This window comes from Elaeis guineensis, chromosome 5 (genome assembly GCF_000442705.2).
Source record: "Elaeis guineensis isolate ETL-2024a chromosome 5, EG11, whole genome shotgun sequence".
Taxonomy (NCBI): Eukaryota; Viridiplantae; Streptophyta; class Magnoliopsida; order Arecales; family Arecaceae; genus Elaeis; species Elaeis guineensis.
Window position 1 is genome coordinate 5,739,103 of NC_025997.2, and position 26,200 is coordinate 5,765,302.

General features: G+C 36.6%; 2 protein-coding genes across 2 annotated transcripts; both read left to right on the forward strand.

The window, feature by feature from the left end:
- The first annotated feature begins 5,633 nt into the window (after positions 1-5,633).
- LOC105044613 (phosphoinositide phospholipase C 2) lies at positions 5,634-14,212 on the forward strand. Its single transcript, XM_010922563.4, has 9 exons — positions 5,634-5,959; positions 7,644-7,840; positions 9,663-9,798; positions 9,880-10,116; positions 10,206-10,441; positions 10,708-10,825; positions 13,180-13,329; positions 13,418-13,504; positions 13,832-14,212. Exons 1-9 carry the CDS (start codon positions 5,648-5,650, stop codon positions 14,123-14,125), a joined length of 1,767 nt encoding a protein of 588 aa, XP_010920865.1. The 5' UTR covers positions 5,634-5,647; the 3' UTR covers positions 14,126-14,212.
- Positions 14,213-15,003: 791 nt separating this feature from the next.
- Positions 15,004-25,996, forward strand: LOC105044611 (NF-X1-type zinc finger protein NFXL2). Its single transcript, XM_010922562.4, has 13 exons — positions 15,004-16,246; positions 16,443-16,556; positions 16,652-16,707; positions 17,381-17,447; positions 18,431-18,523; positions 19,478-19,563; positions 19,639-19,801; positions 19,929-20,150; positions 20,352-20,542; positions 21,503-21,584; positions 24,332-24,538; positions 25,504-25,590; positions 25,673-25,996. The coding sequence occupies exons 1-13, from the start codon at positions 15,098-15,100 to the stop codon at positions 25,829-25,831; spliced, it is 2,676 nt and encodes an 891-aa protein (XP_010920864.2). The 5' UTR covers positions 15,004-15,097; the 3' UTR covers positions 25,832-25,996.
- Positions 25,997-26,200: the final 204 nt, after the last annotated feature.

Here is a 26,200-nt window from a genome sequence, read left to right on the forward strand (position 1 = left end):
GTTTGTGATAGTCTTTGACTCTCCAGTTTTTTTTGGACTCCATATAGGGTTTCTAAATGGAGTAGGGCCATTCCGTTGCATGATCAATCGAGATGAACCTGCACATCGGTTTATATCTGATGAGATGGCAGGGGAGGGGAGGAGGTGGAAACAACCAAGACGTTTCAAGATATTCGCTTATATTTTGAAAATCAACAAATATATTAAAATCAAAATTAATTACCATGTTTTAAACTTGCATTTTGATACTTTAATAATTATAGAATTCATTAAACATAATCAACTAAGCATATTGATCCAACATCTACTGATACTTCAGAATAGGGAAATTTAAGATAGCTATTCCTGTTTACAAGTATTCTTATTACTAATAAATAATAAAACAACTATTCTTACTATTCCTGAATAAGAAGATGGCATAAGATGTAATATAAAAGATGTGATGGAACAAATTATGCTTATCTCAGGAAACAAATCCTTTTCTACCCCTCCTTATGGCAAAGTTAATTTTAAGTATAACCCCAAATAATTTTAAATTGACTGATGATGTTTGGCACAGCAAGGTGCCATCTTACCTGACTCATTATATGCTTATTCTCCAATCAAACAAACAAGGTCCTAACATCAACTGAGTCTGATAACAGGCCTCCACCTAAGCACAGTCCATACTCATTGCAGAAGAAATTATTAGATGGATGGAGGCTACCATGGATCTAGGATGACATCATTCGATTATTTCTTCTTTTTTTTTTTTTTATGTGTAACAGCAACACAGGTGATTTCATCCTATCCTAATTATCATCATTATCAATGCTACCAACATAAGTGAGGGAGACCCCTTTTTATTTTATTTTTTTTATTTTTTGTGATGAAGTGAGGCAGACAAATCTTGTCAACATAAAAAATGGCAAGTCGTACCCGGAATCCTAAAGCAAGTCCATGATGAATCCAAGATCGAACTCGGCAAATTATGATACCGCGGGTCCTCTTCTTCTTCCCGATGCCATTTACATCCGGAGATATTCCATGGAGAAAGGATTGAGGTTCTTCTGCACAAAGCGCTCGTTAAATTCATGTCCTCGTCGCGCCCCCGCGCGCTGTCCCGCTATCCACACACGTCCGCATCCCAGATTTTATAGCACGGTGAGTGCGACGTACAGCTAACCAATCTCTCTAATCACTTGCAATGACTTGCCATGGCACCAACCTTGATCTTTGAGAGGCTTTCCCGTGAGAGTGGTTCGTTAGTTTAGCATCCTTTTCATAGGAACTGCAATTCTGATGCACAGGGCTTTCCTCCTTAACCTCAAAGAGGATATAGGAATGGCAGGAAGCAATTCAAATCATACCATCCTATAATCACCATTGTCCACAGCAACTAGGAAAGTCTAATTCCTGTCAAATGATCTGTGACAGCCATAGGACTTGCGAGTAACATGCCACTAAGAAAAATGGATCCACCAGCGTGAAAGGGTCCCGCTATTACAGGATCTAAAAAAGGCCAAATGCATGTAGTTTTACCTCTGCATACAGAGAAATTAACTACTTTCATGTTTCAAATCCATGACCTCCATATATTAAAATAAATTTATTGTCGTACCAAAGCTTGCCCTCATTTTTCGGCCAGATGCAACTTTTTGTATTATAATCACTGGATTGTCCATATTTTGCATCCATAACAAGATCAATTGTAGGCTATTGAGTTCTCAGCAGCTTTCTTGCATGGGATTGTTTATGAAGGGTTTAAACCATGCTATGCTCCTTGAGCCAAGCATCCTTATGAATTTCTGAAAGGAATATTAACTTTGAAGATGTGAATGTGACTCATAGGGTTGATTAAAGTGTAGGAAGGAACAGTCCGTTCTTCATTAAGATACCATCTCAACCACAAAAAAGGAAAAGGTTGTCAGTCAGATAGCAAAGTAACCATGACATGATTTACATTGCATAAGTTGATATGATCCTTCTACATTGTTTAGTTCCAATTGCTTTTCTAAAGCTTAGACTTTTCATTGTTTTATTTATCAAGAAAAGAAGGATTTGTAGTATCAAATGATGTCCTACAGGAATATGCCTAGTGTAATGCAGTCTTTTGCTACCATATCTTATTGTTCTTTTCTTTCATTCACCGATCATCCAATGCATAACAAGCTAAAGAAAGTGATTCTGTTTCACCATGGGAATGTGGACATAAAATAAGAAAATAAGAAAAGTTAGATGCTCTGTAGGATTGCCTGTAGATTGAAGCAAGGCAGAGAAAACAATATACATACACTTATTATACATGCTAGGAGCGTCTGCAACTGTTGATGCTGATACATTATACCCTAACGAATCAGTATGGTACATCTAGTACGAGATATACCATATTGATTCTGTACAAATACATGGCATGGAGGGCATATCAACATCCGATGTGCCAAACCGATTTTTATATCGAACATACCAACATGATGATAGATTGGCACCAATATGGAGCTGGATGCCAAGAAAGCCTATCTTGACTCTTGATCTTTACTCCATTTACAATTGAACATTCAAAAAAAAAACTAGTCAATTTATGCAAAATGAAGCTTCATGATGTTTTTAGATCTGCACCATTTTTTGGAGAGGACTGCCAAACTTGGGTATATGCAAAACAGCAAGAGCCACTTATATGCGGAATAAGCCACACATGCGTCTCTTTACGTGGACCATGCATCTAATTGACGTAGGATCCATTGTTGACGTTGGAAAAGGATTGAGAGTTTGGTGACATTCTCCAGCACCAGTATCCAAGTTTGGCATCTTCCTTTTTACGACCACCACTCCTATGGCTGTCAGATGAGAGAATAAAGGCTTTCCTAGCTTTTTGGGTATGTACTAATGTGCGAGCCAATCTATCGTATGGGATAAAGCTTGACTCTAATTGGCCCACATGGAAGTTTCTCTATGAGCCCTTCATTTACCACCTACGCACCGTCAAACACATTTTCATTCCAACAACAAAATAGATAAATTACAAACATGAAGAATGATTTCCCAATGTTGTCAGAGGTACAACTAAAAGATAATGCTGTCACAAAAGATTGACTCTTGTGTGGATGTGTTATTTATTGTCTATGTTTAATTTTCTCATTCCATTACTGACTCGTTAATAAGCTGTGGATGACAATGACCCAAAGAAAAAGCAAAGCACCTCAATGCTACCTTATGCTCGATTCTTAAAATTAGAATATTTTAAACAACAAAGAGTGTTTATTTAAAAATCTTTATACACATTTTTTAATTTGGTACATTCTCTAGGTACCGGATATCATATATGTACCTTATCAATAAGATATGATCAGCACAAATTCTATACCAAAAATAGCAGTCTAATCATTTTTCTCATTTCATATCTCGATATATCTCCATGCATATTGATACACTTCGATGCAGATCGATACAAGATTCAATACATTTTAGTACACAATAGTATGAAACTTATGTTGGCTCAAAATTGAGTTTTATACTGATTTTTTTCCTGGTATGATATATACGTTTTATATAGAACGGTACAGGATGGTCGGACAGACCATGGTGAAGAGGCTTATTATGATCTCCATCGGATTCCTAAAATCAGAACCTTTTTTATCTCCTAGCTCAGCTATTATATATAACAATTAATTAGTAGATAATAATGAAAAAAGATGATTATTAAATAGTATCACTGTTTATAAAATAAATAAAAATATGATTAAACAACCAACAGAATTAAAAATGAATGGCCCAAGTGCCGAGACCAAGGCCATGCCCAAGTCCAGAACGCCAACTCCCAACGCTACTACAGAAAATCTTTATGCACTGTATGCGATACAATAAAATTGACGTGGAGCATATTGTCCAATCACATTAGAGTACGTAGGGTACTTAATGATAAGACAGACATTTAATGCTACTTAGCTTTTTCTTTTTTCAAATTTCAGTGACAAAAATATTCTCTCTTTCATAGAACAGAGAAGGAATGGTATTATTACTTTCTAATATCTTGTATAACTTTTCGTAAATATATATGATGTTCTGAACTATAAATATGACTTTTTATGTATTTATGATATCATAAATAATATATATGGCTTCTTGTAAATATATATGGCACCCTTAACAATATATATGACTTTTTGTGAATATATATTGTTAAAATTTTATTTAAAAATAAAAATATTAAATTTTTTTATCTCTTAAATTTTAGTTATTTAAAATTTATTAAAACTCTATTCTTAAAATTAAACGATTCTTTCCGAAGAGATACGACTCTTCAGAAGAGAACATTGATTTTCAAAGAAATATGATATTTCTGAAACATCGTATCTCTTTGAAACCATGGTGTCTCCTCGATAATTCTAATAGAGTCTATAAATAGGTTCTGGATCCGACTGTTTGAATACAATAAAATCTCTTCATCTCTTTTTGTGTTCTGTTTCTCTTTGTTGCTTTCTAAGACAGAGGTCATCTTTCTCTTTTCTACTTTGTTTTATTAATTGGGCATTTAAAAAAAAATATTTTAAGTCAGCCTCCTCAACGATCGTGCTCGTGAAAGGAGAATCAGATTAAGTCAGATCATTATACTTTGGGAACAAGATTATTGAAGACTCGCACGTAGGGGGTGAATCGCATTTTTAGGACAGTGTTTCACATATCTCGAATCAGACAAGATTTTTTCAATATTTTATTTATTTTAGTACTATATTTTCTTTATAAAACCATCTCAGACTCATAAGAATAAGAATAATAATTTCTTGATTTCAAGAACATATTAATTTCAATATATATGACATCTTGAACAACATATATGATTTCTTGATGCTTTATATAACTTCCTATTGGTTATTATTTAGAATATCATATTTAATTAATATAAGATATTAAAAAATCATATATATTGTTCAGAATGTTATATATATTCACAGGAAGTCATATAAGATATTAAAAAATAATATATGTTATTCAGCATATCACATATATTCACAGAAAATTATGTATATTGTTTAAGATATCATATATATTTACAAAAAATTACATAAGACGTTAGAAATCTAGATATATTATTTAGGATGTCATATATATTCACAAAAAATCATATATGCTATTCAGAATGTCATATATGTTCACAAAAAGTCATATAAAATATTAAAAAATTATATATATTGTTCAGGATATCATAAAAATATAAGAAGTCATATATATCATTCAAGATGTCATGCAAAATATTAAAAAATAACAATATTATTTTTTTATAAAAAAATGATATTTTTATTATTAAAAAAATAAATAATATTAAATATTTATTTTATTTAAATATATTATATATCTCAATATTATTGGATGGCATGCTTCTATTGTACCATGTATAATGCATAAAGAATTATTCAGCGCTATTAATTCTGCGGCAAACCGGGACCGAAGAGTCCCAGGCCGAAGGCGGTAAGGTTGAGCGCGGCCGCGATGCGACCCGCCCAGGAGGAAAGCATCCCTCCAACCCCACGCTTCACGACAAAACCCAAACAAAACAAAAGGTAGTAGTCCATCTCCCACTCCACTCCCGGATGCCTCTCTCTCCATCTATTTAAACCATGATCACCGCTTCCCCCGTTAAAACAGCAGTTGGGTGACCCTCTCCTTTCTAATGACGACGTACAGAGTTTGCTTCTGTTTCCGGCGACGGTTCCAGCCGGCGTCGAACGAGCCGCCGGAGAGGGTGAAGGAGGTGTTCCGGAAGTACTCGGAGGGCGGGGTGATGGGGGTGGAGCAGCTGCAGCGGTTTTTGGTGGAGGTCCAGGGGGAGGCCCAGGCCATCAGGGAGGACGCGCAGGCCGTGATCGACGGCATGAGGGAGTTCAAGCACCTCAGAGTTTTCCAGAAGAAGGGGCTCTCCCTCGAAGCCTTCTTCCGCTATCTCACCGGCAACGACAACTCTGCCCTCTCCCATTCTCTTGGAGTGCGTGTGCTTTTCCCTTCTCTGGTTCTCCATTCTAATTCTATCATACGTCCAGCTATTGTTAATATATATATATATATATATATATATATATATATATATATATATATATATATATATATATATTAAAGATAGTCCCTTGGATGGTTTCTAGCTGCGTGAGTTCTGGTAGGGTGTTATGATGATGATACCTGATTAGTCTAACTAAGATACAAGAATTATATGTTCTCACTCGATCTTCTCTTTTTAAAAACTATCGATTCGTTTTTTTTTAAAAACTGATGATGCCTTGGAGCATGGTTTTGAATGTCTCCTTGGCTTGGATAAAGTATGTGGCTTGGTGCATGCAGAACACCACATCAGCATGGGACAGGCAAAGGTGCAAAACTTGTCTGGATAAAAAATATTGGTGGGTTGGGCTGAGCTACTTGGCCCAGCTTTAAGTTAGGGCTTGACTTGTGAGTTGTGACTTGGGAGCTGGTAGGGCACTACTGCCTAGTCCACCAAAGCTTATGATTGTTCTCTGCATGCATGAATGTATGTCTCAAAATTTCAGATGTATGAATTACAGTAATTGTGAGAGAATGGATGCACTCTTTGGGCGTGATTGATTGCTTGGGATTGAGAAGACAATATACTTGAATTGTCTGATTCAACAAATGATATAATTTTACTAAGACTACCACCCTCTCACCTGGAAAGTGGAGTTTATAGTGTAACGTGGACAAGATGAGGTCAAAAACTGTAAAGATGGAGAAGGATGTGTTCAAATAATACATATAAGTGATGAAGAGGCTAGGATCTATCGTGACAAAAACAATCTAGTGCTTTGAATGCTCGATGAGCTTTGGTAAGATGAGAAGGTGTTATGTTGGTGTTCTCACAGAGTTCTAGTAGACCTTTTCTTTTAATGAAACCTACTTTGAGAAGCTTGCCAGCTGTTGAATATCCCACAAGACATTCTATCAGCTCTTTGATGCATGGTTAAAGACAAAGTTTGCCAGTGCAAGATTATGAGCCTTGGTTGTCTAGATGTAGTTACAGGAACAAGCCAAAGATTATTCAGGGGAGTAGAGTTTAAAGGAAGCAGTGTGTTTTTGTAAAAGTACAAGGAGAATTTAGCCCAGGCCAATGCTGCAAGAAGACATTTACATTTATGTTTATTGAATGAAGTTGATCAGATGAATTTGATGATTAGGGTGGGTGCCTGTTTGGAATGTTTTGACATAATGACTGGTTGGTATGAGGAATAACCTGACCTTGAAAACAAGATATGTTTTTTCACCAAAAAAAAACAAGATATGTTTAATGGGAAGGCAATGATATGCCGACAATAATTCAATGACTCAGTGTGAAATAAGTCTTCCATGTTATGACATGCATAAGTACGTAGACTTTGTGCCTTGGATGTAGGATCTTCTCAAAATCACAAGAAAGATCACTTTCTGACTACTGTAGAAATTATTGTTTCTCACGATTTTTTTAGTTTCTCAATAATTTAATTTCATTATACTCAGTAATTATTACATATGAACTTTTTAGTTCCAATCATATATCTGATTGAGAAAATGGGCATTGCTCATTGAAGGGCAATTTATACATGTAAAATCGACTTTCTTTTCCAATTTTTTTTAAAAAAAACATATTCTGCATTTAATAGCTAGAAAATATATCTTTGTTCCAGGTTCACCGAGATATGAGTGCTCCCTTGTCACACTATTTCATATATACAGGCCATAACTCCTATTTAACAGGAAACCAACTCAGTAGCGAATGCAGTGATGTCCCTATAATAAAAGCACTGCAAAGAGGAGTGAGAGTAATTGAATTGGACATATGGCCAAATTCTACGAAAGATGATGTGGAAGTGCGTCATGGGGGGTACATGATCTGTCCAGATAACTTCTATTTATCTATGATTTTTTTCTTGAATAAAATTTATTTGTAGTTCAACTTTTTTTTTTTTTTTTGAGAAAGATTTAACTTTCATTTATGGAGCTTTTCATATTGCATCCATGCTGCCAAACCAATCATGAGTATGTGTAACACCCATGAACTACTTTAGGCACAACTCTAGGGGCACAGACATATGGATGACGAGAATGATATTCTAGAGATAGGGCATGTACACATTATATGGACATGTATGTCCATATGGATTAGGTGCAAATTCAACGTTGTGAGTACAGGTAATTCTTTATTCATCAATTCTTTCGCAATATGCAATTATAAGATAATCTATATTAGTATTAATATACAAAGTTTCCATAAGAGTGTGAAAAGGGTTGATCTACTTCTGTCTTCCCTTGTTCTTCTCTTTTATGCCATTCAACATTTTTAAGACTCCTGCAGGCATCCCTGCAGGGCTTGCAGCCATTCTAGATGCAGCTTAAAATATTTTCAAGGCCTGACTCATATGACCAATTCAATAATACTAGCTCAGCCTTCACAAAGTCTGTGTGAGTGAAGCTCATGTGATCAAAGGTCACACTCTATAGGGGATTTTATAATCCTCCAGGCCTTCCTGAGCTTGTTCTGTAGCTAGGAAACATTCTCAACTGGATCTTCCATGCCTAGAAAGCAAGTAGACCTTGAGCCATGCAAGAAAATGGTTTTGGTCATTTTCCCTGCTTCTGGTGTGCTAGACTTTTTATTGGGACCATAATTGCGGGTGTGCACTTCAGTGCCCCATCACTAGCATGCAAGGACCTTGTTTTCCTAAATTTTATTAAATCCTATGCTATGATCAATCATCTTAGTGGTTTTGTTTCAATTTTCATGTTGAAACTCAAAGGTCAGACAGCTACCTTGCCAATTCCTAGGAAAGATGCTAGTGTCATGTCTTGAGCTCATGATGGACCTCAATGCCTTGTGGTCCATATGAACTCTTTTGGTGGTAATCAAATGATAAGCATTTCTTTCAACTTTTATTTCTGAGCATTCTTTGGCCTCAACTATTGGTTCCTATAAAAGTTATATTTCTTGTTTCTGTGGATCAACCACATCTATTAGTCCCGCCATTTGTTATGCCAAAAACTTCTACGGACATGTCTTATGCACCAGAAAGCCAACTTAGTGAGCATATGTATAAGTCAACATAGACCCGTATGATGAATGTTATTCAAACATTTAAGAGTAAGTGTCAGATCTCAGAATGATGTGAACCTGATGATTTCAGACATCTTCCATCAGAATGTAATCGCTCTAGTCACCTGTAACCTCATCTGCAGCCAATTTAATGCAGCAGAAGCAGCACCCAAACCCTTTTCATGTCTCATAAAATGCGGTGGTTCCTACCACCATTTTGCTGAAAAAAGGAAAGGAGGAGGGAAAGAGAACAAGCAGACAACTATTATGTTGAGAAGGGTTGATAGACTGCTTGAACTCAATTCTTTTGTCTGGTTTGTTGAGGAAATCAAAAGCATATAAGCTATAAATTTTGATTTCAAAACATCCCTGATTGAGTTAGTTACTTAACCATTCATCATGCATACATTTTTTCAAACTTGTCTTGCATATGGCATAGAATTGATTAAAAATCAATACATTTGCATTATTTGTTTGTTCATGAGCTATGGTAGCAATGTTGACCACAGAAAACTTTAGCCTTGACCTAGAGGTGTAATATGGTTATCTGTTTCAAGAATAATGGAGGTTGTTTGATGATTTAATTTGTTGTGACTTGATTTATTCGTGACTGCAGGACACTGACCACTCCTGTAGAACTTCTTAAATGTTTGGAGTCCATTAAAGAGCATGCCTTTAGCGCATCTCCATACCCGGTCATAATTACTCTTGAAGATCATTTAACTCCATATCTTCAGGCTAAAGTGGCTGAGGTAGATGATAATCTTTTGTCAGAATACTCTCCTTTATGTTTCAAAAGTCCCATCTGATCTTCTTTTTTCTTTTCGATCTAGATGATAACTCAGACTTATGGAGAAATGCTGTTTACTACAAAATCAGAATTTTTGGAAGAATTCCCTTCACCTGAAGCATTGAAGATGAAAATTATAATATCAACCAAACCACCAAAAGAATATCTTGAATCCAAGACCATCAGAGAACAAGACCAAGCAGTACAAAAGGTAGCTGAAGATGAAGCATGGGGTATGGAAGTCCCAGATCTTAAAGCTGAAATGAGTGCTATAAGTAAGGTGCAATAAGAAAGCAAGATTTTTTCAGTTACTCCTCGATTCTTTATCTGTCAATGTGCAGCTTTGATGTATTCTGTGTTGACCTGCAGACTGAGCATGAACATGGTGAACACCACCATGAAGAAGAAGATCCTGATGAAGGTGATAAAAAACCACATGAGATAATTGCACCTGAGTACAAACGTTTAATAGCAATTGCTGCCAGGAAGGGAAAGGGAGAACTAGCTGATACATTTAAGATTGATCCTGATAAAGTGACTCGTCTTAGCTTAAGTGAGATATTGTTTCAAAAGGCTGTAACGTCTCATGGAACTGAAATTGTCAGGTACCTTCGGAAGGAAAACTGTACTTTTAAGTGATATTTCGTATCTGCCCTTTCTTTTCTATTGGTGTGAGCATGTGTAAGCCTTTGGTTGCACATCTTCCATTTAAGTCAAACGGTTAAGAAGTGAAGAGATTGCAGGTTATCTTAAATAATGCATGTTTCACCTCTTTTTCACAATCTCATGAACTAAATTTTGCCTGATAAATTTCCACATGTAAAACATGCTGGAGCAAAAATTCCTGATAGCTGCACAATCTTTTTTGTAGGTTCACTCAAAAGAATCTATTGAGGATTTACCCAAAAGGTACACGTATCACCTCCTCTAATTACAGCCCAATGCTTTGTTGGATGTATGGAGCTCAGATGGTTGCATTAAATATGCAGGTATTAATTTTGCTTGAGCAATCCAGATTTTCTTTCTTTAGGGAAAAAACAACTACTTCATGATAACCATTTCTTTAGACCCATAGATAGGTTATATTCATCTCTATTATCAGGTGACTCATTATGTGAGAAGTATGAAATGATAGAACTTGGGCTGGAAATGGTATTTCTAGGTGTTTATAATGGGATGGCCAGGTTTTGCATGAGTGGAGGAACTTTAGTACTCACCATCGCTACTTTTCTGGAAACCATAATTGAAATATATTGGGATCTTATCACCACTTTCGTGAAAACATCAATTCCTTCATTGAGTGGAAGAACTGGGATTATTTTGGAAGATAGAAATTTTTACTGAATTCTGTTGATGATTACAGAACCAAAGCAAATATTTTGAAAATTCTCCAGGCCTCTTTAAAATACATTTGCTTTTATGAGCTTATGTAAGAACTCCTTGGATATATGGACCAAAGTATGGTGACTGTTTTTGCTGATTAGATGGTTCTAATAGCTATTGTTAGATTTTCATATAGATGGATGTACTGAAACCTAGAAGACAGATATATTTCATTGCAAAGTGAGACTTATTTTTGGCTTTTCAATCACTTATTGCAAAATGGATTGTGATCGTGAATCTTCTATCTATAGATATTTATAGATATTCTTTAAGATTGCTGGCAGCAGTGGTGGAGCGTAAGAGGGAGCAAGGGGGGCCACTGTCCCCCCCCCCCCACCCCCTCCCCAAAAAATTTTAAAATACTTATTATCTATATATTTATATATATGGTGGCCCCCCTAATATTTTAGTCTTACACGCATTACAAGTCCATCAATTTGGAAAAAGACCATATAATTATTTTATATTAATTTTTTATTGAAAATAATAAATATTTTAAAGAAAAAATGATTGTTTATTTATTTTTTAGTCCTTGATTTATTCTTCAACTTTTAATGTAGAAGAGATTATTGAGATTTTTACACTATCAAAATCATTTTGCAAATGGCATAAGATAATATTTTTTACTTATCTTTGTTTATACATAAAATTAAATATTAATTGATATTTTTGTAATATTTTTGGATATATATATATATCTTTATTTTATTATTTATTAAAAATATTTTGTTTAAAAATTATTAACAAATTATTACTTTGCCCTCCCAATATTTGATGTCAGGCACCGCCACTGGCTGGAAGCTTATGACATGGAGATCTACTGACCAAATAAATATAGTAGAGATGAACCTTTTTATTTGCCTTAATTGTTCACTTTTCTGTTTTCTGAGTCTGAGATCTGAATCTTACTGGGGTTGTTACCTTGTTGATCTTTCACATTTAAGAATATTATTTATGATCTCTTAACTTGACAAATCAGGGGAGGAATTATGAAGGAGAGAAGTAGAAATTCTTAAAAAACATTTTATTACATGAAGCAGATATATTCTGGAAGAAGAAAAAGAATTATCTGTCAACAGGACAACTATGATACTCTACATAGCACAGAACATATAAGTTATGAAATTAGAATAATCAATCATGAAGCACACTTACCAGTTCTGAACCAGATCAGGTAATATGCATGTTGTTATACTATTTTCCCAAGAAAATATGACAGAATATTTCTCTGAAAACACCTTATCTTGGAACTTATAACATCTCTTCCAAATTTTGCTTTGTCCAAATTTTTGATATAATGACAAATCAATTCATTTCCTATGCATCAATGTAGAGCGTAGAGCCTGCATGAAAACGAGCCCTAGTTGTTCTCCACTCTGCCTCAGAACTAAGTCCAAATTATTCATATCCGGACCTGTTTATGGTTAACTTTGGCAAACTCGACTTTCATTTGTAGGTCTAAGGCAAGCATTGTTTCTTAATTATTAACTACAGGCCAAGCTTCTCTCTCTCTCTCTCTCTCTCTGTGTGGCAACACCCATGGTGGGTGGAAACTTTTGCATTCACTGCCTAATGCTACTAAGCCAGATCCCTTTTGCAAAGTCATCATTGCATTGCTGCAATGATTTTTAATTAGCTAGAACATATGAAAATTCCAGATAATGAAGGTCATTATGTTCTTATTCATCATAAATTTCTTTAATTGATTCTGATTGCTTTAGAAGGTTCTTGCAGAAGATTGCATGCAAGTGCTGTAGCAATTTGCTTCTCTTAAAAGTACTTTGATCTGCTGATACCTTCTTAAATTTAATCTTCAACATTTCTGAATTCACTAATCGGGTTTACTTTTAGTACACATTCAACAAAACTGAATTTGGTACTCATCGAGCTACTTGCATGCAAAAAGTTGTCTTCGACATTTTCCTCATTTACTTGATCATGTGTTTTTATTCTCTGATAGGGGTATGGGAGGGCACTCTGGTTGGTACATGGGATGTTTAGAGCTAATGGAGGGTGTGGTTATGTAAAGAAACCAGATTTTCTGTTGGATAATGATCCAGATAATGTATTCAATCCTAAAGTCACATTGCCAGTTAAGAAAACATTGAAGGTGAACCCTTATCACTGCTCGTAAGTTATGTGAGTTCTTGTTTACCTTTTTTGTCATTCACATCCCAGTTGATTTTACCATGAAACAGGTGAGGGTATATATGGGAGATGGATGGCGCTTTGATTTTCATCTCACACACTTCGATACATACTCACCACCTGACTTCTACACAAGGGTAAGATTATGAAAATAGATAATATTACGTCAATAAATCTCAGGAAAGGTAAGGCACCATCCCTTGTGATTGAGATCACAGTCTGTACTTTACTATTCTGCATTCATTGGTTAGAAAGATTGTAATCTATGTAACAACATTAACAGAACAGGTTTGTCACAATTTAAGCACCTACTTTTGCATGATGTTAGACATCTTGCAGTGCACATGGTGCGATAAACACAAAGGGATTGAACAATTACAGAGAATTATGAGTTGGTCTTCTTCTCAATTATGAATGTTGTAAACGAAAACTGAATAACAGGTAATCCATCCTTCTGCATGTAGGTTGGCATTGCTGGAGTCCCAGCTGATACAACAATGAAAAGAACAAAAGCAATTGAGGACAACTGGACACCAGTTTGGGATGAAGAGTTTGAATTCCCCTTGACTGTTCCAGAACTGGCTTTGCTTCGAATCGAAGTTCATGAGTATGATATGTCTGAGAAGGATGACTTTGCCGGCCAGACTTGTTTGCCCGTGTGGGAGTTGAGGCCAGGGATTCGGTCTGTCCCGCTTTGTGACCGCAAGGGAGAGACTTTGAAGTCTGTAAAACTACTAATGCATTTCGAATTCATTTGAGATCCCTGCAGATTCTTGAGCTGTGTTAACAAAGACTGATGTGTACATATGATTGAAAGGCTTTCGACCTCCTGTTCTTATATTTGAACTATTATACTACTTATTCCTCATGAATATGATCTTCTTCAGAGAATCTAGTTTTGGATTGCAGGAGTATTTTTCGGGGCAATCAGCTACTGATTGGGTCATTCTTAGTTTACATTTATGTGACAATCTGCCATGTCTTCTATTTGAAATTAGCAATACCTCCATGTTTTTCTGAGAGCACTTTTCCTTTTGCAGTTGGTGGTTTTAAAAGTTCTGGTCTTCTTGCATCAAAAAAAAAAAAGTTCTGGTCTTCATCATTGTCCTGATAAATCATTCAACAAGCCATTAACATTGGATTCTCGAAACTTTAACTCACAGCTATCTCTCTCAAAATCAATTGGATGGATATCGGAGAAAGCATCACTGGAGGAACATTTCTATGCTTATATAAGTAAAATTTCTAAAAGAGCAGATATGATAGATCTGAAATCTCCAGGTGATGCTTTTGATTAACAAATAATGGCATAGATAAGAGGACTTTTTTCCAAGAATATGTTTCTATTTTTGCCTAATCAAGTGCCTCATAAAGTTGTTATTTCATGTGTTAATGGAATCAAACTGGGTTGTGCCTCTCTGAAAGTTGGTTTAAACGATGTTGAGGCTTGGACATTCAGAGACTTACGTGTTGGTCATCAAGTCTCTCTACACTCTATAGTCTAGATAACTGGAAAATAAAAATTAAAAAAAAAAATCTCGAAAAGCCATGAAGTCGGCGGGTCTGTTTGCCGGCTTCATGGACGCTAAGCCACCGATTTCGTGTGAGAAAGGTGAGGCCCCATATAAGTACGCAAGAGAGGCTGAGAGGAGAGCTCGTTGGGAGGATCCTTCTCTCGTCGCCGTCATTCCCGTCGTCGCGAGAGATAACCAGCGGGTTTCCGCTCACCGATGGCCGCCACCGCCACCTCCACTGGTCGTTTTCCTATCCAGAACCCGAATCCTCCTTCCGATATCGTCTTCTCCGACTCTGACGCCAGCAGCGGCAGCGGCGGTGAGGAGGCCGCGGGCCAACGCACCGCCCTTGAGGACTCGATCTTCGACGCCTACCTCCAGATCTCCGGCCGCTCCGCCCCTGACCTGTCCAAGATCCGATCTTTCCTAGCCTCCACCTCGGGCCGCGGCCCCTACGTCGCCTGCCTCATCTGTCTCGAGCGCGTTCGCCCCTCCGACCCCGCCTGGTCCTGCTCCTCCGGCTGCTACGCCCTCTTCCACCTCTTCTGCATCCAGAGCTGGGCCCACCAATCCTCCCACCGGCCTCCTTCCACCACCCAGCCCGCTGCCGCTGCCGCTGCCTCCACCGACTGGCCCTGCCCTAAATGCCGCCTCCCGTACCCGAGAACCCTAATCCCCCGATCCTACCTCTGCTTCTGCGGCAAGGTCGAGGACCCGCCCGCGGATCCCTGGATCCTCCCCCACTCTTGTGGCGAGGTCTGCGGTCGCCCTCTCAGCGGGAACTGCGGCCACCATTGCCTCCTTCTGTGCCACCCCGGCCCCTGCCCGCCGTGCCCCAAGCTCGTCACCTCCCGCTGCTTCTGTGGTTCCCGCGAGGACGTCCGCCGCTGCGCCCAAAAGCACTTCTCCTGCAACCAACCTTGCCCCAAGCCGCTGCCTTGCAGGACTCACCGCTGCCCGGAGAGATGCCATGAGGGCCCCTGCCCCCCGTGCGAGGTGAGGGGGATGTACCGCTGTGCCTGCGGGAAGACGGAGGAGGAGAGGGAGTGCTCGGAGCGGGGCTTCCGCTGCGAGAGACCATGCGATGGGATGCTAAGCTGTGGGAAGCACAAGTGTGATCGTGGGTGCCATGCGGGCCCGTGTGGGAATTGCCCTCTTCAGGGGAGGAGGACGTGCCCGTGCGGGAAGAAGGAATATAGAGGGGTCTCTTGTGATGCAAATATGCCTACATGCGGCTCGACATGCGAGAAGATGCTGAGCTGCAGAATTCATCAGTGCCCGGAGAGGTGCCACCGTGGGCCTTGCGTCGAGACATGTCGGACTGTTGTCGTCAAGTCTTGCCGATGTCGGAGCTTGAAGAAGGAGGTTAGTCTTTGCTTTGGATGCCAATGTGTTGTTATTATAAATTCAAAGTTTGGTTTTCTTTTCATTGTGTTTAAGGAAATCCTATGGGATGTTTGTTCCTTGTAACTTGAAAATTGATAATATAATAGCTTATAATTAACAAAGTTAACCATGTATATTGGCTGAATTTATACAATTGGACCTCAATCTAATATAGGTTCCGTGCTATCAAGAATTGGTCTGTGAAAGAAAATGTCAGCGGTTACGAGATTGTGGACGCCATGCTTGTAGGCGTCGCTGCTGTGATGGGGATTGCCCTTCTTGCCCAGAGGTGTATATCTATCAATAACTTTCTTGCTGCCTTTCTTTCAAGTTACGAGTCTTCACTTGCACTAGAACAGAAGTAATAAACCATTGAAAGTTCAGATTTGTGGCAGGAAGCTAAGATGCAGCAACCATAAATGTCTTTCACCATGCCACAGGTACTTGATCCCGTTTATGATGCCATATGACTTGATATTTACTTTCTGGTGCTTTCAGGGACGTGTGTATTTGTCTTCTTTTGTGCTATCTGTGCTGCAAAGAAACACTGTGGTCAAATATATATGGTGATATTATCTGGCAAAATATGCTTGTCTAGGCTAAACTTTAAGTCTTGAACTGATCAAAAACGGTCCTGTATAGCAGGAGAAATTTTCATTTGCTTCATGTAGCCAATCAGGGGCAGGTAATCTTGATTTCTGAGTCGACCTTATACTCTTTATATTCATGTATTTGTTTGTATGCAAACCTTGACAAGATTCCCTATTGGTAACTTTCATTATTGTTTTGTTCTTCTTACAATTAAATTCTGTTGACCCAACAGAAGTCTCTCAGCTTTTTCATTCTATTTCTACAGATACATTCCTATCCAAGATTTAATATTATGATATTTCAGCTATCTTTAGTACAATATCTGTTCCCTAGAACTTTAAATCAACTTTTATTGATAATTAGTATTGCTTTTTCTCCACTTGATTGTGGTTAATCTTCTGTAATGGCGGTAATCTTTCAAAGGTTTCCGCTTATTCATTTCAAATGTTATTCGTGCTGTTTGTAATTTTTAATTCTCTCTAATACTGTATAACTTATTTTTTATTTGCATTTCCTTCCTAGAGGTGCCTGTGTTCCTTGTCCCTTGATGGTGTCCATTTCATGTTCATGTGGAGAGACACGCTTTGAGGTGCAATTCAATTAGATTATATATTTAAAATATGGTTGCTACATTATTTTTCGTTCTATTTATGTACTCAAAGAATATATTTTTGTTGCTGCGCATTTAAAAATGGTTTTATGCTTAGCTCTAACAATTAGAACAAATCTTTGAGTGGCACACAAACACATCTCTTGCAGTTAATATTTACAGTGAGGTTGTGCTGAGGATATGAAATATCATATGTTTCTATTTATAGCATAGAAAAAAGCCTTAAAATTAGGACTGGCAAAATTTGACTTAGAAGTGCCAACTCACACAACCCAGCCAAAATAAATGGGTTCAGGTTGACCATTTTTAAATTTGGGTCAGAAACAGGTCAAACTGAAACCAGCCCATTTATAAAATGGATGGATATGGGTTGAAAGTTTTTTAACCCAAGCCCGCTTCAGCCCAAATCAAACCCAATCCATTGCCACCCCCACTTGACCTAGACTGGCCAATTTGAACCAACCTACACAAAATAAATAGATTCAAATTGGCCATTTGAAATTTTGGTCGGAAATTGGTCAATCCAAAACCAACGCATTATGCTATGGGTTGCGGGTCTTTTGACATGACCTGCTTTGGCCTAACCCAACCAAACCCACTGCCACCCCTACTCAAAATTCTTTTGCCCACTGTTTTTTTATGCATAGAATATGTTTTTCCAATTATACAAGTCTCAAACAGCATGAACCTAATGATCTGTTCCGATACAAAAGGCTCCTCCTTTTAATCAATAATAAATATTTATATTTATTGTTATGCACCGCACAAATGTTTCAATTATTAAATGCCTGTGAGGAATTTATTGTATATTTGGTTTATTGCTAATCGTGCACTTAAATTACTTCAAAAATAATGAGATATATTTTAATAGAACTTTTAAAGTTTATTTATTCAAAATTACATTCAGGCATCTTGTTCCGTATTTATCCTGATATTGATATTGCTTCAATCAAATTGTTCAGGTTCCTTGTGGGACTGAAAAGAGTCAAAAGCCGCCAAAATGTTCCAAACAGTGTCATATATCTCGTCTTTGTATACATGCATCTGAATGCCGGGTAAAACTATTGTATTCTTTGCTTAATTTCAGTCTCCTCTAGAACATTGATACAACCTACTATTATTTCCCTGAGCAGTATTTTGTATGCCTCTTAGTGTTTTGGTTGTGAGCAATTGTAGATATCGATAGATTGGTACAGCAGTCATGTTGCTTATTTCCAAACAAGGTTATATGAGTTGCAACTTCACATTTGCTCCAATAGCCTCGTTAGTTTCCTCTAGAACATTGTCTATAAATTGGTGGTTTAAACTTTAAATTTTATAGTAACTACTGTACCATATTGTTTGATATATATTATAACAAGACAGCACTATTCGTTTACACATCTTTTATGTATCCCATTATGTTGCCTTTTATTAGAAAATCATGAATGCAAAAGTAAAACTGACTCTTTTTAGCCATGGCACAAGGATAAGAGAAGGGGAGAACCTCGGCCATAACATCTTACTGCCTCATTCTCAAAACCAGTTAAGTTAGGAAAGCTAAGATCTACAATATTTTCTAAACTTTTAAGCATCATGATTGGATAATCCATACTGGCCTATGATACATGATTAGCTATTGTTACAAATTGGAAGTTGTCGGACAAGACTGAAGGTTTTATTCATTTTTGAGTCCTTTTGTGGAATCTGGATGAGATAAAATGTTATCTCATCAGGAAAAATTAATATTGACTGGACTTGACTGGGTTAGAGGCCAGATATTAGAATGATGACCCCAAATTGCATGTAGAGTTTGGGTGACAAACTGGTGGTCTATTAATCAGTCAGATTTTAATGGTTGGGCATCTTTATTGAGTTGGTTGGGAAACTCTTTTAGTTGCATTTTTATTGTTTAGCACACAATTAACATTTTCTTGTTATATTTTCTGGAAATATGGTGTCCCTTATCTTGAGAGAAAACTGCATTCAAGTTTCCCCACAGAATGTTTAACGTTCTTTTCTTCTGCCAGCGTCACAAGTGCCACTATGGAGCTTGCCCACCTTGTCGAATGATTTGTGGAGACAAACTTCCTTGTGGACATAATTGTAAAGAAAGGTTTGACATGTCTGTTGAACAATATATCTCAACTTGTTCTATATATTTGATACAATATATTCCATTTACAATTAGGTGCCATGGTCCTATGCCTCCTCCTAACCCAGAATTCACTCTCAAACCAAAGAAAAAGAAAGTCGACAAGCATATTGAATATATACCTGGATCACCCTGCCCTCCTTGTCAAGAAGTTGTTTGGATATCGTGCTTTGGCCAGCATGTTGGGGAAGAACGTCCGGTATGTTTTTAACTGATCCTTTTTACTGAAGACTGCTACAAGTATGCTCCAGTTTCTTCTTACATAAAGGATCTCATAAGACAGTTGATATTTCATCTTTCTTATGTGATTTTATGTTGGTTTTTAGATCGTTTGCTCCAATAAGAGACAGTTTGCCTGTCAGAACTTATGTGGAAACCTTCTCTCATGTGGCAATCACTACTGCACAAAACCTTGTCATGTTCTAAAGAGCCAACAACTGAAATTGGATCAGCATGAAAGATGTAATAACGAACAGGCTCTCATCCCATTAGATGCTGAGAGTGGACTTGCAGAGTCTTGTGAAGAGTGCTTCCTTCCTTGCCAAAAGGTTTAATTGCATTACTTCTATTGCACTACTTTTGTCAGGATGCAAGTTCTCAGCAATATATATATTTCCAACTCTACCACAAAGAGACTCTCTCTTTGGAAAGTTTCTATAATTAGTATTTTATGACCATCTTTACTTTTGTATAGGAAAATTTACTTTTAGACAATTTCTATGTGCTTAGTTTAAGTTGCATGCATTCAGGTTAGGAAGCCATCATGTTCACATCCCTGCCCTCTACCATGCCATTCCAATGATTGCCCGCCTTGCAAGGTCCTTGTCAAAAGATCTTGTCATTGTGGTGCCATGGTGCATGTTTTTGAGTGTATATATTACAACAGCTTGAGTGACAAGGAGCAACAAAGAGTGCGGTCATGTGGTGGACCATGCCATAGGTAAGTTATATCCTTCTTTTTTTCCTACTGCTTTTCATTAGAAGTCTATGTTGTTGGTCTTCCATGCTGTTTATTAGTTTTCTCTGATTGTTACTATGTATAGAATCACTAGATATGATTAATCATCATGTGCTCATTTTTATAGTAATTTTTGTTCCTATGAATTAAAAAAAAGCCAAATAATCAAATGCAAGCTTATGTGATAGCAATAAGCATTCTAAGCATGCCAAACTTTCCTAATTGTATTTCATATTTTTGACTCTATTTCAAGATTCACAATTTTGGCATTAGACCTGCTGTCTATACCATGTTGGAATAGTGTCAGTATGCCCGGTATATATATATATATATATATATATATAGGGATCGGTTTGACATACTGACATGCAGTATGCCTCCCATTCTAAGTATCAGAATTGGTGCGGTAACAATACTCCCGATGTGGTAGGCACGCATTAGTATTGCGAACCTTGCTTTATTATGTCATCATTCTTATTCAAGGTTTTCACCTTTGTCATAAGAGTGTTTGTCAAATCATTTAAAATCCAAGTTGCTGCTCAAAAACCCATGGATTCACTCCTTGCTTATGCGCTAATCTTTTATCTTGTCATTAGAATGTTTGTCCCACTAATGTTTGAAAAAAAAAAAACAAAAGAAAGAAAAGAAACAAGGGGAGATGGGTGATTGGGGTCTTTGGATAACATGATTCATATTGCCAAATAGATGGAAATCATGGGATAATGCCTCTTGGTTATGGTTATGGCTGCGGTTACTAAATTATAATTTTTTTGCTATATGTCCATTAATCAGCTTTAGCATGATGAATGATTAATCTCTTATTATCGATTTTGTATTTTGGTTCCTTGTTGAATATGTTGTTTGCATGAGTTAGTAGCTTCTTTACATTGATTTTTTTTTGCATACAATAAGAACACTATCTGTATGAATGTTTATGTGCAGAAAGTTATCAAGTTGTCCACATCTGTGCTCTGAAACATGTCATCCTGGTCCTTGCCCATCAATTGATCAGTGTTTGAAAAAGGTAAAGCTAATATACCATCTCAATCATGCTACATGATGAAAAATATTATAATCTTCTTCCATTTTGTACTTGTTTTCTACTTATATTGTCCCAATAAGTATTATGATTATCATATATGCTACTGATATTTAAATTGATGCAGTAACTTCATTTGTTCCACCCACAAAATGCTTTGTATAATTAATAAAGTAAGCACAGTTAAGCAAGCTATGCAGTGAATGGTATCAGTGTCATTTTGGCAACAGGGAGCCCAAATTTGTGAACTCAAGTAGATTGTACATTTGCTCAACCTATTGGTAAAACAATGGAAACCCATGGCGGTGGTGGTGGTTGGATTTGTAGCTGAAATTGCCAAAAGAAAGCCTAAATGTAAACACACAGAACAACCGTTGTTCCATTCAGTCATATTGTTAAATTGAGGCTCCTAAGCATGGTTACATTGGAATGTACTAAGTTTAGAAATGGAGAAGCACCTAAGGCCAGTTACTTGAAATCAACCTTCAAAACTAAGTTTCCAGTTTTCATCAACTCCTTGAAAAAATACTTAACAATTCAAAATCAATGATAAGTTATCCAAATTCAAGATAGAAACCATTAAACATGATAGGCACTATGAAAATTGTGTGGAAACCAAAACTTATATATTTTGATGGTCTCTAACCTACGCATCAGATTGGTGTTAAAATGGATAGTTTTAATAGCATGATACTATGTTTTCATATAGTCTAATCATCAAACTCTAATGAACTTACATCTACCTATGTTTTTAAGATTGTATAGGTCATGATACATGAAATGGAATTTCAATATATGTGCTCTATCATGTACTTCACCACACGACTGCATATGATATCTTCATTTTTTGTACCAACTTGATGCATAGGTTAGAGATCAGAAAAATATATAAATTTTGTTTCTAGGCTTTTTTTGTAGGATAGGTCATATTCAGTAGTTTGGATCTTCAATTTAAATGGCCTATCATTGATTTAAAAATTGTTAACTTCTTTAACAAGAAGTTGACATAATGTATATAGTCTAATTCTGTGTAACATATATATATAGTGCTAGACCTAGCTACACTTGAGTGGATCTCTACTCAAATCCGATCAAGTCTAGATCAGATGATAAGATCCAGTATCAATGATCCAAGCAATTGAATATAATCTACCAGCTCCAAACTATTTACACACAAAAAATTATGAGATTTGGAGACTCCTAGCCGTTGCATCACGTGATCAAAAAATTGGACAGTCTAAATAATATGAAACAATATATGTTCTTTTGACTGTTGATGCATAAGCTAGAAGTCTCCAAATCATATAATTTTTGGTGTGTAAGCTATTTAGACATAATAGAATTCAATAGCTCAGATCATCGATGTAAGACCCCTATCATCTAAACTAAACCTGATCATATCTGAGTGAAGATCTATTCGAGTGTAGCCAAGTCCAACTCTATATGTGTGTGTGTGTCTGTATATACATAACTTCATTCAAGGGCCTTTGGATGTCCAAGCCCAAAATCTCATGGGATTTATGGGTTTGGATTAGTGCAATTAGAAAAAAAGAAGTCTGGACTAAGCTTATATTCCTAATACCCAAAGGCTTTTGGAGTGGGTTGGCCCGAATCCCATAGGGAGAAAAAAAATGACCTGTTGAGGTAATTTTTTCTTCTCATGGGATTCAGGTCAGCCCATATAAAAGATAGTCTTAGATAGTTGTAGAAAAGCTTAGCCTAGCCTCTAATTCAATATTTTTTTATAGTTGTACTAGTCCAACCTATGAATCCTATGGGATTTTCGGCCCAACCATACAAACAGGTCCTAAGGAAGTGTTTTTTAATGTTACACTTAGCATTATACATATATATGTGTATGTATGTCTATGTCTACACATATCTTCATTCTAAGGAAGTGTTTTTTAATGTTAATTAACAGTCTTGAAATCACACTTCTTAAGCACTTTTCATGAGACACACTTTCTTTTCTTATTTCCATTATTTGCTGAATTTTAGAAAAAGCTAAGGCACATGTTTCTTTGTCTTTTCATTATCTTGTTTTTTTTTTCTTTTCTTTTTTTTTTTTTTTGTTGTCATCTTGTCCGCTAAAATAAGCTGGAAAATGTGATGCTAAAAATAAAATTACAAAAAAAAAAAACTTCATGCTGTATGGATTATATGGATTTATAAAACACCACTACTGCCATTCCCAAGCCTATATGAAAAGGGTGGGCAGTTGATTTAACTTGTGTGCCCATTGCAAAAAGAAAACATGTTAAACTTTGAAATGGATCCAAACTTGGCAAGTGTTATTGTTTGGACATTCCCCGTTTTGTTTTGAAGGATGCTGCAAAAGGAGGGAAAGACATAAGGTAACATGGATGGAGGTTGTGAACGAGAGATGGAAAAACTGGGAATAACATAACATATTAGGTAGTTCTAAATAAGAATGCTTGGCAAATGAGGAACCATAAAGTCGAACCAGAACAGTTGGATTAAAGCTAGATAATTATGATTGTGGCTTTATTATGTACATTATGACTAATGTTTAGGTTCTGTAGCTAAATATTCTACTTTGGATTTCACTATGACTCGTAGTGAAAAAATTATAGTTTTTTGTGCAGCACCCCTTTTTTGGGAATAAAAAGAAAGAAATCAATTTCTTAGGAAGACTAAAGTGACACTATGTCTTTTATCTAGCTTCTTTTTTTTTTTTTTTTTTTTTTTTTTTTGCTGCTATATCTTGCAAGGTCACTGTCCGTTGTGCATGCAACAACCTGAAAAATGAGTGGCTATGCCGAGATGTACAAAAAGAGTATCGCAATGCTGGTCGTGATCCTAGAGATGTATCAAAGAGCCACTTTGGAGTTGCTCTGCTTCCATGCAGTGTAAATTGCCCTAGTAAAATCAAGGTTGTTGAGTCAGAATTACAGCTCCGCAAAACTAGGGAGGCCAAGGTAATATATAATTTGCTATGCTATTTTTGCTACTTCCAAATATTTTTATCTGTCCAATTTTTGTACTTGGAGAGAACTGGATTGTCACCATATACTCAAGCTATGGGTTTATTACAGAGGAAAATAGCATATTCATTTTAGAGTCACATTTTCAAATTTATTTATTTATATATTCATCATTAACAGTGATGCCACCACCATTATCATTTCTTCAATGAGAAGTGTTACTCCTAGTTGGTCAGAAAGTGAGAAAGTCATTTAGATTTTAGTTTTAAGTGGCAAATATGGTCTGTTGGGAACTTTTTTTTTTTTTTTCATTTGTTTTAATTCATGGCCAATCCCAAATAGATGATTATGATATGTTCTGGTTTAATCTATGATTTGCTTATTGAATCTCCTATCAGAAAACTATCTTTATGTGTAGATTATGCTCAAGGTGATTCTTCTGTCTGGCTTAATTTATTGTTACTGTTTTTACTACACAAATTCATGGTAAATGCATTTGCTGAAAGCATCCATCCAAGTTTCTGGGCACTCTGGAACACTATTCAGTTTGTTTACCTGTGGAAGCTTCTCTAAGAAAATTTCTGAACTGCTAAAAGTTACGGTCAAGATTCTGATGCAAATCAAAATTACCTTTTAGTGGGTTCTTGTTCAAAAGAAGGGTCAGAGTTTATGGTCAAGACATTTGTTCTTTATGGCATCTCTTTCTCTGCATAGTAGCTTTGTTTTCTAGTATACTGAATCTCAATCAGAGGTGAAGTGAGCTTCTTTTGTCAACCATGACATGTTGGACAGGAAGGACTGTTGCCCTTCATATATAGGATAAGTAAAATGTGGCTTTAAAGAAGCATGCATTTTTTGTGTCATTTACTGGTACAAGCAAATTCTCTTTTTTAAATGCATGCAATATTTTTAACTATTCCCTTGAGGTCTTACTTTTTGCTTTAAATTTCTCTCCAAAGAGCCCAGTTGTGGAAGTATCAAATGTCCCCAAGCGCCGGAAGAGACGTGAGCGGGTGCAGGAAACCAGGCAGGCTTCAAAATTTCAGGTTAGCGTTGTCTGTGCTAAATGATGTTGCTGTATTGCTGCTATTTGCGTATGCATGATTTGAATTTTCTTATTTTGCACAGGCAATTAAGGAGACTCTTTGGAGATGCGTTTGTTTTATTTTGATATTTCTAATGATCATTGCAAGTGCTTACTATGGTTATAAGGGCCTTTTCCGGCTTTCCGATTGGATGAATGAAATCGAAGAAAGAAGGCCGAGACAAAGATTCCCAAGAGCTTGATCTTGCAGGGAAAATAAAAACCATTGGAATTGATTGTTTACATATAGTTACCTTTTGGTGATTACTAATAAAAGCGAATCTAACATCTATTCATAGTTGAGCTATGTAAACCAGAAAAGCTGTTCCAGCTAAAAGTTGTAATGGTGCATTGACAGTTTAGTGCTTTTTTTTTTGTTTTTTTGGTGGTAATACAAGGAGCAAAGCTGAATCCTGAAACAAGATTACCAAAATATGATACAGCTAACAGCACTACGGAAATTAGAGCCGCATTGACGGTTTAGTTTAATGTTGTAACCATGGACTAACTTTGACATTGTTGATATTATCAAGCAGAGTATGCAGAAGTGTGTAATATCAGAATGGTTGTAG

Bases quoted from the DNA above. Each gene is read 5' to 3' on its own strand.
- LOC105044611 (XM_010922562.4), top strand. From the start codon at position 15,098: ATGGCCGCCACCGCCACCTCCACTGGTCGTTTTCCTATCCAGAACCCG. The intron at 20,543-21,502 runs GTAAGTTATATC...GTTTATGTGCAG, and splicing joins TGTGGTGGACCATGCCATAG to AAAGTTATCAAGTTGTCCAC. The intron at 21,585-24,331 runs GTAAAGCTAATA...ATATCTTGCAAG, and splicing joins TTGATCAGTGTTTGAAAAAG to GTCACTGTCCGTTGTGCATG.
- LOC105044613 (XM_010922563.4), top strand. From the start codon at position 5,648: ATGACGACGTACAGAGTTTGCTTCTGTTTCCGGCGACGGTTCCAGCCG. The intron at 10,826-13,179 runs GTATTAATTTTG...ATTCTCTGATAG, and splicing joins TGGTTGCATTAAATATGCAG to GGGTATGGGAGGGCACTCTG. The intron at 13,330-13,417 runs GTGAACCCTTAT...ACCATGAAACAG, and splicing joins CAGTTAAGAAAACATTGAAG to GTGAGGGTATATATGGGAGA.